This window comes from Spea bombifrons, chromosome 12 (assembly GCF_027358695.1).
Source record: "Spea bombifrons isolate aSpeBom1 chromosome 12, aSpeBom1.2.pri, whole genome shotgun sequence".
Taxonomy (NCBI): Eukaryota; Metazoa; Chordata; class Amphibia; order Anura; family Pelobatidae; genus Spea; species Spea bombifrons.
This window is the reverse complement of record NC_071098.1, coordinates 12153677-12165408: the sequence shown is the minus strand read 5'-3', so window position 1 is coordinate 12165408 and position 11732 is coordinate 12153677. Positions and strand designations below refer to the sequence as shown.

General features: G+C 38.3%; 1 protein-coding gene across 1 annotated transcript in view; it reads right to left on the bottom strand.

Annotated features, from left to right (window-relative positions):
• Positions 1-286: 286 nt before the first annotated feature.
• The window catches only part of ANKK1 (ankyrin repeat and kinase domain containing 1), a 32990-nt gene continuing 21544 nt past the window's right edge, over positions 287-11732 (bottom strand). The window contains 6 exon segments of the mRNA XM_053452355.1: positions 287-2412; positions 3048-3077; positions 3977-4105; positions 6074-6229; positions 7321-7370; positions 9087-9238. Coding sequence (XP_053308330.1) covers positions 1112-2412; positions 3048-3077; positions 3977-4105; positions 6074-6229; positions 7321-7370; positions 9087-9238 — 1818 coding nt within the window. The 3' untranslated portion in view covers positions 287-1111.

The window sequence follows — 11732 nt, the reverse complement described above, 5'->3', positions numbered from 1 at the left end:
TGATTGGATTTATGCTGTAAGACCGTCAATGCCTGGCTCAGTATATAGTGAGAGGATTTATGCTGTACCACCGTCAATGTCTTTCTTAGTTTATAATGATAGCAGTTATGCAGTTTTAAAGTGCAGGGGGTGCTACATACAGGATCTGCCCCTGGTGCCTAATACTCTAGGTATTCCCCCGTCTCACACAGTCTCCCTACCTTCTCTGCCGACCGCTTTTGTGTCTCTGTCTCCTACTCTGCAGTTCCACTTCTCTTATTGCCTCTTCTTGTAATCTTTTCTCATCTTTCTTCATCTGCTTCTCACCGTCTCTTCATTGTTTGTCCACTTCTCTGTGAACCAGGTCTCCGATTGCACTTCCACAAATAGACTGCGAGAGCCAAGCTCTTCTTCTCTGTACTAGCATGTTTTATGTTTGGTCAACTTATTAATTTGATATTCCACCCTCATTGTAATAGTTCTATGCAGTCTTCTGATTTATATATTAAACATAATAATGATATATGCAAAAATGTGGATGTAGAAATCAACCTTTTCCTGCACAGACCATGCAGAAGCTCTGAAGGTAGATTGCTAGTCTAGCAATGACTCATGGGAGTTTACATTTCAACGTGAACTACACAGAGTTTATCAAGATATTAGAATCATTTAATGAAATCTTACATATCTACATTGAATAGTGGAATTTAAAACCAGTGTGTAAGACATCCTGAAGTATCAGTACCTTCGGTCATAATTACTGAATCAGTTCTAGCCCAGGTTATGTACAATATTGTTTAATGTCTTTTTACTTTTGCAACTTCAATTTTAAGAAAGTATTTTGGAAATACATAAAGCCACTCAGTATAAAGAAAATTTTAATATTGTTCAGTTGCATATTTATAAATGTCTCAAAGGCACTGTCCAGCAATACTTAATCTATTTTAAATACATCACACTCAACAGTGGTTATTATGCGCGGAAACAATGTCATCTCAACTAAGTTGCAGTCATGTTTATAATACATCTGGCAGCATACAGCACAATAGATGGCAGAACTGAAGTCTTTGTATACAACATAAATCAAAAGGCTAAATTGCATGCAAAATCTTATCATTTAGCATTTAGCATATCATCTAGACTCCGTTTCTTTGTAAAAATTCAGGTAGGGTCCCAAGTCTTCACTTCCATCCTCTGAACTGCTAGAAACATTGTCCTTACCTTCTAACAAAGCAACAATGTCATGTTTTCTGTTCCTTATTGCTAGCTGCAAGGGTGTGCATCCACTAATGTCCTCTATATTTAATTTTGCATTAGCCAGAAGAAGAGTCTTTATTATAGCAAAATTGGTATTTAAGACAGCCACATGTAAAGGAGTCCAGCCAAAATTATTTTGTGCATTGACATTTGCTTTGTGTTCAATAAGGTTGATTACACTGCAAAAGGCTCCTCTTTGGACAGCAAGATGCAATGGTGTCCAGCCAGACATCTCAGGGAGACTGGGATTAGCACCCAAATTTAGGAGTTGGGAAATAACACAATCCTCACAGTAGCGCACAGCTAAGTGGAGGGGTGTCCATTTCATATCTCCTTCAGCATCCATTTGGGCATCATTTTCATTTAGTAATTTGATAATGGTAAGGTGCCCTTTAAATGTGGCAAAATGCAGAGGTGTCCAGCCTTGGTTGGTCTTCATATTGACCTGTGCTCCATTTTTTAGTAGCTGTTTGCAGATCAGATTGTTCCCCTTCACAGCTGCCATGTGCAAAGGGCTGTAATTGCTCTGATCACAACAGTTCACATCAGCTCCTCTTTGTATGAGATGTTGTACTACCCGAAAGTAGCCTCGGTCAGCAGCAATATGTAGAGCAGTCCTCTGATTCTTCTGCACCATATTGGGATCAGCTCCTTGGCTTACTAGGAGTTTTACAATTTTGTAGTGGCCAAAAAAGGAAGCAACATGGAGTGCTGTTTTTTCATCCACCTCCTGACTATTTGGGTTGCAGTGCCGTGTAAAGAGAACACGAGCAACATTCTCAAAACCATTCTGGCAAGCTAGGTGCAGAGGCGTCCAGCCATCACGCTCCTTTGCATCTACATTAGCTGAGTGGTCCAGGAGTAACCTAGCAATCCTGTCATCTCCATACTGAGCTGCAAAATGAAGTGGAGACCATTTGTCTTCATCAGTTATGTTTACATCTGCTCCATTCGCAATCAAAGTGGCACATATGTCTGGCAACCTTTTCTGTACAGCTAGAATGAGAGGGGTATAGCCACTGATTGTTCTGCTATTTACATTTGCCTTCAGGCCCAGAAAACGATTCACATGGTAAAGATTTCCTTGGTCAACCGCAATGTGAAGCAGGGTAAAATAATTTTCGTCTACCCAGGAGATGTCTTCATAATTGCCCAAGAAAATGCTCGTCGAATTATCTGCTTTTAATTAAAAAAATAATTAAAAAGACAAATGAGAGGTGTATTGCCTTAAAAATAATGTTCTTTTAGGATTCAGTCTATACGGAGCAATATTTTATTACTCACATATTACAATATCTGCCTGTTACATTGCTTATTGTTAGATTTACTACTTAATTTTGCTACTTTTGTAATATATATCCATTTCTCAATATACCAGTAAAAATATGCATAGTTCTAACAAAATCAACAGATATACAGTAGCTGTATGAATATATAATCTAAATATATACATTTATTTATAGAAATGTATAAACATAATATATAAATAAATAAATGTATGTGTCGTTTTATTCTTCTGCAAACTTAATCACATGACAAAAGCCATTTTTCTGTTTTCTTATTTTTTGTCTGTTAAATTTGCTTTTATGAGATAAAACTTTAGACAATTATAACATTATTTCTGGAAAAAAATGTAATTTAACAGCTATAAGAATGATGTTCTAAGACTGCATTTAGCTGAACAAATACTAACAAACATATTAAAAACTCAACAATAGTGCAAACCAAACACCAAAACATAAAAATTTTATTCCATGGAAACAGTTTGTCTCCTGTGTTTGACCCGGCTTGATCCCGACTATCCTGCTTACTCAACTATTCTGAACTCTGGCTCCCTGGCCCTGACTTATTGTACAGCTTCCCTGGACACGGACCCCCAGCTTAAGACCTATTTTGATCTATCTGTGTGTGCAACCTTAGAGTTAGTCCCCAGTCTTAGAAGATCATTAAAAAAGTCCCATGGCCACTCCAATCCAAAAGTCTCAACTCAAGGGGGAACCGGTGAAGAAGTCTCTTGAGACCGACAAGCTTTCTCCTATGAGGGACACACAGTCCGACCGTGCACCGGTGTCTCCTCTGCTACGCTCTGCGTGACAGGTTCATTATTAATTATGAATTGTACTCACCTCCACTTACAGTTTCCTGAGATAGTTGATCAACATCAATACCCTAACAAAAGATATATACAATGATCATGTAGTTATTACTGATAATACTACATTACTTTCTAACATATCACATTCTCATGGCTACAAAGGTATCCATGGCTGCCCAATTTAAATATTTATAACATTTTGTGGCGGGAACTTTTCAAGTTCCTCTGGAGAAATAGATGACAAAATAGTGTAGGACTAGCTCAGCCATGATAACACTCTTCTTAGCTGGGACTCCCTGCAAGATATTAAGCATAGTCTGCTCTCGACTTAGCTCGTCTATGCCTGTTTTGCCTGCTAAGTGCTTAAAGGGATACCAACCACAGCCTACTGATGAGACCCATGAACACTACAACATGCATCTGGGTTAATTGCCTTATTTTGGTTGTAGAATACACTGGATAAGTCTGATGTGCTGATGGAGATACCTCCTCCGTAACGACACAAGTAGGCTAAAATGTAAGACTTCCTGAGCTGGGACTTAATTCAGGGCAAACCGTTAAGCTTTTTTTTTCCCTTTTTCAATGGAAAATACTAATTTCATTAGCAAATGTTAATAACCGAAATGTAAGATGTTCCAGGTATACTTACACTAGTATCCACTATAACAGCAGAAGACTTGCGATGATCTTGTTGGGCTTTACACGAATTTGCTTCAGACTCTGGTAAAGGGATTTGCACTAAGCACAGTAACATGTGTGACTCAACAACTATATCTATAAAAAGATATAAAAAAACAATCAATATATTTACGGGGTAGGAATAGCTTAGTTTAAAATAGCAGTTTATTTAAAAGTCATGACACTTTCAGATTAAAATTAATGTTAAAAGTGATATTCCCTCGGGGTCAGTGTGCACTGAGCGAAACTGTATGGCAGCCCAGGCTGTCTGGCCGGATTCCATACTTGAATGTCACAAGGTGTCACCGCAATTCAATCCTGAACCCACTTCAAAAAATAAAGAAATCTTTAAACATGCTCAACCTAACCAATTGTATTCCTATCATCTCCAACCATAAACTCCCTCCAGTCTTTAACTGTGCCCTAACAAAGGCTCTCCTCCTCACTTATCACCTCTTCCTTTTCCCGTCTACAAGATTTCACTCGAGCTGCCCCATATCTCTGGAATCTACTTCCACAGAACCTTCAGCTTTCACCCTCCCTCCCAACATTCAAGAAACATCTCAAAACTCACTTCTTCAGAGAAGCCGCACCATCTTAACTGCTAGAACTTCCTTGTCATTGAGACAACCACCACACTACCTCTCACCCTTTCTCTGTGCCTTATACCACCACACACTACCTCTCACCTGTCACTAAAAAATGCTTCTCAGATTGCCCAGAGACACAGAAATAAACACAATTTAGTTTACTACTCCCTTAAAAATATGCATGACGTATAAAAATATTCAAATGAGATGTGTCTCTCTATTATCACAGGGCTTCTAACTTCGAAAGTATTGTGAAATCCACTAATGCAGTGAAAATAACAAGAGAAATGTATTCCTAAACACATTCTCAATCACTATTGGAAGAGACAAATGACAAAATGACAGATCCCTTGACTCTTCATGCTTACTCTTCATTCTCACTTTCTAAAACTTAAAATACCAGATGGCAACGTTTTTTTTTTGTTTTGTTTTTACAAAAATCATATTTTCATACTTTAGTTTATAATTCTGAGACGTTTTGTCTATATAAAATATCTGTGCACTTTCTTATGTTAAGCCTCACTATATAGGGATATAACAATATATTAGGATATAATGTTGGGGATGTGTTTCTTGTTGGGTTGAGTCTAAGTACATAAATTAAGTTTTCAAGCTGCATACAGGCTTCTGCCATCTTAAATAATAATGGGATCCTGGAAAAGCCTCCCTCACTAGCCCATAATCAGCTTGGACTTTCCACACCAACAATGATACAATCAAAGGCTATTCAACATTCATAGAGTTTTTGACCTTGTGCTACATTCTGGGATTTTCTTCAGATTCCCCTAATATTCACATTAATTTTGGCTCATCATAACACACACAGCAGGTCTATATAATCATGCCAGATTTAATGAATATTTGGATTGTATAAAACAAATAGCTCGGTTGTCAGAAATATCGCTAAATGAATCTCTGCTAATAATCATTTTAGGTTTTGGGCAGATTTTCCAAACACAAATCTTCCTTATTAGCATTTATAGTAGCATACTACTACTACTACTATGTGTTAAAATATATTATTGGTTTCTATGGATTTGTGTTTATAAGTTATTATGGTAGGAATAACTTTTTATAATTATTTAACATTCTCACGTGAAGGGAGTGAAGGACGGTTTTGAAATATTTTTCATGTATTTTTTTGTTAACCCCCTACCACCCCCACGCCTTTTCAAAAACACTAGGTGTTCAGAAGTTCATACTAAGCCTGTCTAACCTGATTCCTCTACATGACACTATGGAGACAGGGTGAAAATGCGCTGGGAGCTCATATTAGAATGTTTTCGTTTCTTGGGCTTGTGCGCTAGAGAGCTTGTCTATGGTTTCCTTATTGACCAAGAATCTGATATAAGGGGGCTACAGGGTGATGACTGATGAGTAACTGACGTGTTTTACACTACAAACAGTATATGCCTTACTGTCCTCTGGACAAATGCACGTGACTGCCCCTTTAAACAAAATATTAGCTATTGACCTGAAAAACCTGGCCTTTTACTGGGGTTTTGATTCCAGCATCTCTGCATCAAATCGATCATCTGCTGACATTCCACTGGATGGTCCTCAGAAATGTCCTCTAGGGGAGGTCGATCTCCACGCGAAACCTTAATAATTACAGCCATCATGTTAGCACCTGCAATGAAAGGCAAGATGTTATATGAAGGACCCATGAAATAAATACAGTTTTACACTACTGTTCTTCAGATTGCCAGTTGATCAATCCATTGAACAGTTAAAGGGCAATGTTTCTGTTTATTTAAGTTACGTCTTAACGTTCTCTTGGAGTCTACTGTCTTTCACTGGTAAAAACTTCATATAAAGGTGCTGCTACCTAAAGTAACAATATGACTTAAGACCTGACTTAAGGCAGTGGGTTGTATGGAGTCAGAGATCAAGCAGAAATTAGGCAACAATTTCCAACAATATATATATTATATGAGCATATACTTATGAGAACTATCCATAGTTGTATACTAACTGACTCAAATAAAGGACTGACCCCTAAATATCAGGCTGCTCTATGCCCATAGCCTGAACATGAATCTTCATTGTACTAGATATAACTTATCTTAACAGATTTTTCAACAACATTAATACACAGCTGGTCTGAATGCATAATAAGTGCCTGGAAAATGAATATTTCAGAATAATTCTAAAGTTAAAAAGCTTGTATATTCTGCAATTTTGCAAAAGTACAACAAACGCTGACTTGAATCATAATCAGCGGCTTCAGATAAAAAGAATCATTTAATTAGCTGTCCTGATCTGACATCTCTTTTCTTGACTTTTGAGGTTTCAAGGACACAATAGATTCCATAAGAGTATGGGTTGGTGGGGACATGAAGGACGTCAGGTCAAGATTAATACCCCTCGCAAAAATAGTTTTCGAGAGGGTGACAGCCAGATACACTACAATTGAAGGTTTCTGTTATCTAGTTTTACCAAACCTTTTCCTCTTTTCATACAACATTGACTGTTTAGAATAGGTTGACAATAACTTGACATTCAGGGAAACATTAACTGGAAAATAAGTAAAAACAAGCACGAGAACCAAACATACAAATCAGCTATACCAGAATATAACACTCTATTATCAATAAAAAAAACAAGTGTTATATTTTAGTAAATGTATTTTATTTTATATTGTACAGTTTACAAAAGCTGAGTGTATTGTTGTGTCGGCTATAGAATTTCAGCTGAAAAGTAGAGACAATGTAAATTTACCTGCATAAGGTTTCTTCTGCGTGAGTAGTTCCCAGATAACAATGGAATAACTACAAAAATAACAACATGAATAGATTATTCCTTCCGTCTCTTGAATCTTAATTGGTTCAAGCATGCTCAACAATACCAGAAGTTTTGACACAGCTCAGGTGAAGATGAGAAGGTATTAATGGACATTTGGTAAAACACATTTACTGGAAGGTTGTTTCACTTATCTACCACCCTCTCAGAATAGTAAAACACCATTACAGTACATTTAAGCCTCTGACCTTCTAGTTTCAGACTATGACCCCTTGCGTTAGCATTTAAAATATTCTTCTTTAGTGTACTTTGTTGGATCTTTTTTACTTAAATGTTTCTAACACATCACCTCTCTCCTCCAGTAGCCCTTCACTGAACTCCATCCTTCGTTCTTGAGATAAGCTCTAGTACTGAACACCATTGATGTATTTGGTTACGTGATGCCCCTGGCCAACACCAGGGCAGAGTCCCCAGCCTCCCCCAGAATCTATCTCTGCTGCCTTTGTCCTTTCTAATGAATGTCGTAATTTGATGTCATATCTGAGCAATTTGCCTTAGAAGGACATGTGGCACCTGATATTTCATGTGTTGGAAGTTAGGCACAGTCCCTTGTAGTAGAAATAAGCTACTTGGAGAGATCCGAGGTCTTACTTGTAACTGTTGAACAGCGACACACAAGGGAACCTGATTGTCCAATAGGGCAACCTGCCCCCATTCTTGCAGCAGGGAGGCTGGTGACCCTCAGACCTGCCACTCTAGGTCTTATTGTCCTAGACCAGTATACAGTGTTGATGTGCACAATAGTGCATCAATAGGTTGACCAGAGATCTGTAAAGTACCGTGACTGCCTCCTTCTTTCTGCTACTAATGCCTCTAGCTATGAACCCAGCACCCTACTTGCATTTTCTACTAGTGTGTTATATTTCCTCCCATTTTAGTTCTTCAAAAATAACCACTCCTTTTTCCCTTTTCTCTGCTGTTGTTGACAGTACAGCACGTTTGGATTTTTACACCCCAATTGCATTATTTTCCGTGAATGAAATAATAACTAAGACTTTTTTTTTTTAAGATGCTCTGTAATATTAATTAAGGCAGTGTAGACCTCTTAATTACCTCTTTAATACCGTTGTGCGTTCTGTTAGGAAATAGCCTTGACCTGCAATTACAGCCTGGCTCCCCATGAGTCAGAGTTACAGAAATTAGTTGAACTTAGTAGAAACTATAGCAGTGAGAACTGGCAGAAAGTGTAAGTGCACATAAATTAGCTTGAAGAAGAGAAAATAGAAACACGTTCAAATGCGTAAAAAACAGACAGTATCACTGATACTTCTGTTATGGAAGCAATTTTGTCCTTCAGGTCTCGTAATTGTATTCCACTGTCTCAGGTGCTTATTAGCCTGGATGACAGTGAATAAATTGTTCTCCCAGCTGGTGAAAAGTTAATTATTTGGGTCAGTAAGAAAGTCAGAAGGCCATTGTAACAATCTCCTTAGAAGTATAAGAGCAGGTCGCCATCCTCACTGACATACCTATATGCAATAAGGAGAACAGATTGACAGCTGGGATGCATTTGACAACCATAGACACATTTTGATTCTGCAAATCACCGTTTGTTTTCACCTTGGCTTTTGGCAAGAGACAATAACAAATGTAAGATTATTTTTTTAACAATTGTACCTTTACCGAAACAGAAAATTAATATGACGTTTCTTATTTTCCGTTCTATATTATACTTAAATATATACCTGTAAACATCATATTTGATCCCTGGAACACGACAGCTTTGCAAGAATATTTCAGGAGGAATGTAGTTAAGGGTTCCTTTAATGGCTGATTTCTCAATATATTCTTGATGAGTGGAATTTTCTTTCCATTGTGAGAGACCAAAGTCTGAAATCTGAAAAATGAGAACATTTGCCTTAAAACTATAGAAAGCTTACAAATCCTATTAGTAGACCATGTCTTTGAGGTCCTGTTGTCCCAGTTAGCACCAATAAAAAAAAAATGTTACCTTTTATTTATTAAGCGCCAACAAATATACACTAATACATATAGGTACATCAGGAGTTGAGAACCCTGCCTGTGAGCTGCCATCTAGCCGTATGGTACTTTTACACAAAGTGGCAGGCAGGAATGGTGGGCTTTTGAGGGACCCCTTTGTGAGCAATCCTAAAATGGTTTGCATACCAAATATATTTTCTGTTCTACCACCAATATTGTAAAATCAATACTCCTGGCTTTACACTACACTACAGGATTTGCTCCTAATGGTATGAACCTGTTGGGGTGAGGAGTACAAGCCTTTCAAGTGCCGCATTATAGGAGTTAAGTGCATTCTTTAGGTCCCAATTCCCTATTACTCCACTTTTCTCACCTCATGTTCATGTTTCATAGGAGCTCTGAATGTTTGCTGGATATAAGTGAATCATAGTGTTCTACGGGCCAAACAGTCACAATATTGCGTATATATAATATTGCGTGGGTTGGACTAATACAGCAGCTCATTAGCTAGGACACAAGGTGATTGCTATTGCCATAATCTTAAAAATAAGCCTCACCACCCATTATGTCATATGACATCACATGATTGAAGGTAGATTGAATATTTTTTTCTTCTATATTTCACGGTTTTTCCAATTTACTGTTTTACTCATATTTCAACCTCCTTTAGGAATTCATTTTGAATTTCATGATATCTTCAGAAGGTAAAAATGCATTTAAGAAGTAAACATTGTTTTAAATGAATATGTTTTCATTTCCCCTTCATATGTGGTTTCATAATTATAAATACTTTATTTCATTTCAATGTTGCCTTCATGTTATTTCTTACGAGTCCTCGAAGTTACATAGTGTTGCAGTGTCTTAATTGACTTTGGAACATGACTGTCAGCAGCAATACTTATCAAGTTGCGTCTCCCTGTGTATTCAAATTAACTCTGAACATCACACCTTCTGATCTAAGTGCCTAAGTGCTTCTGGATCCGTCCAATCACATCTCAAAGAGCAAATCATACTTCGATAACCTTCAACACACTGTTTCCAGTTCCTGCATTTCTGTCATTCCTATCTGCTCTGGATTTAAATTACTTTGCTGGAGGGGATGTTTTTCATCTAAATAGTAACCGGAAAAAGTGGAGAATTGATGCAGTTGGCTTACATCAGTCAATATAAGGGCAAATATAGGAAGGAGATTAGAGAGTTTAGAACTGAAATTATGGGTCTGTCTTAAGTGTCAAGAAGCTCAGCTTATGGACAGTTTCAGTTGGCATTCATGTAATAAGGGCTGTTCTTATGGTATCAATGCTAATCTACTCAGAGAGTTTTACTTGTAATGTACTCTTTATAAAATATGTAAAACTATACTTTACATGGATTCAGTGAGCATCTTCTGTGAATAAAGGTTCGCATCCCATGGGTTAAGGCCATTAGGAAAGGGGGAATATGACTGCTTGCCCAGGCTGAAATCTAAGCGTACACCAGCGGTTGCCGAATTTGGCGGTGGTGGGTGAAACAATATTGGTACTGTGGTGTTTATAAAGTGAAGAAGGGGAGGGATCTACCTTTCCCGCTTGGTTTCTCGTGTACAGGATCTTTCCCACCCTTTTACCCAAAAACAATTCCTGTGGCTTTTCTTAGATGTATATGTTGTTGTTTGCTATTTTTCTCTTTGTAATATTGTACAATATTGTACGCTTGTACGGACGTTTAACTGTTGGAGCAGGGAGACCAGTGGTCTCTGCAGGCCAAGTTGCTGCACCAGGATTTTAAAAGTCTGTACGAACAACTCTATTGGTCGCCAGCAGGGGGCTCGTCTGGCATCAACCAATTGGCTGATGCCAGAGGAGGCCCCTGTAGGCAACCAATAGGCTAACTTGCATGGCTCTATAACCCCTGACGGTGCAACTTGGCCGGCAGAGACCACTGGTCTCCCTGCTCCAAAAGTTAACAATCTGTACGAACGACCAATAAAGTCGCTTGTACCGGCATTTAACTGTTGGAGCAGGGAGACCAGTGGTCTCTGCCGGCCAAGTTGCAGCACCAGAATTTTAAAAGTCTGTACAAGCGACTCTATTGGTCATCAGCAGGGGGCTCGTCTGCCATCAACCAATGAAGTACAGGGGTATTTCATTGGTTGATGGCAGAGGAGGGCCCTGTAGGCGACCAATAGAGTTGCTTCTACGGACATTTAAAATCCTGGCGCCAAAGCTGCTGCGTAGTTCATACCGTGTTAATCCATTTGCGGAATACGAAGATTTTTTCCCCCAAGAAGACGAACAAGAAGAATTGACCGCTGTTTTGGGGCAAGGTTCAGCAGTTGGCGGGTTGTTTTTGGTTATCGTTATATGTTAATGATGGTATGGGTTTTGTAATAAAGCTGTGGCCAACACTCT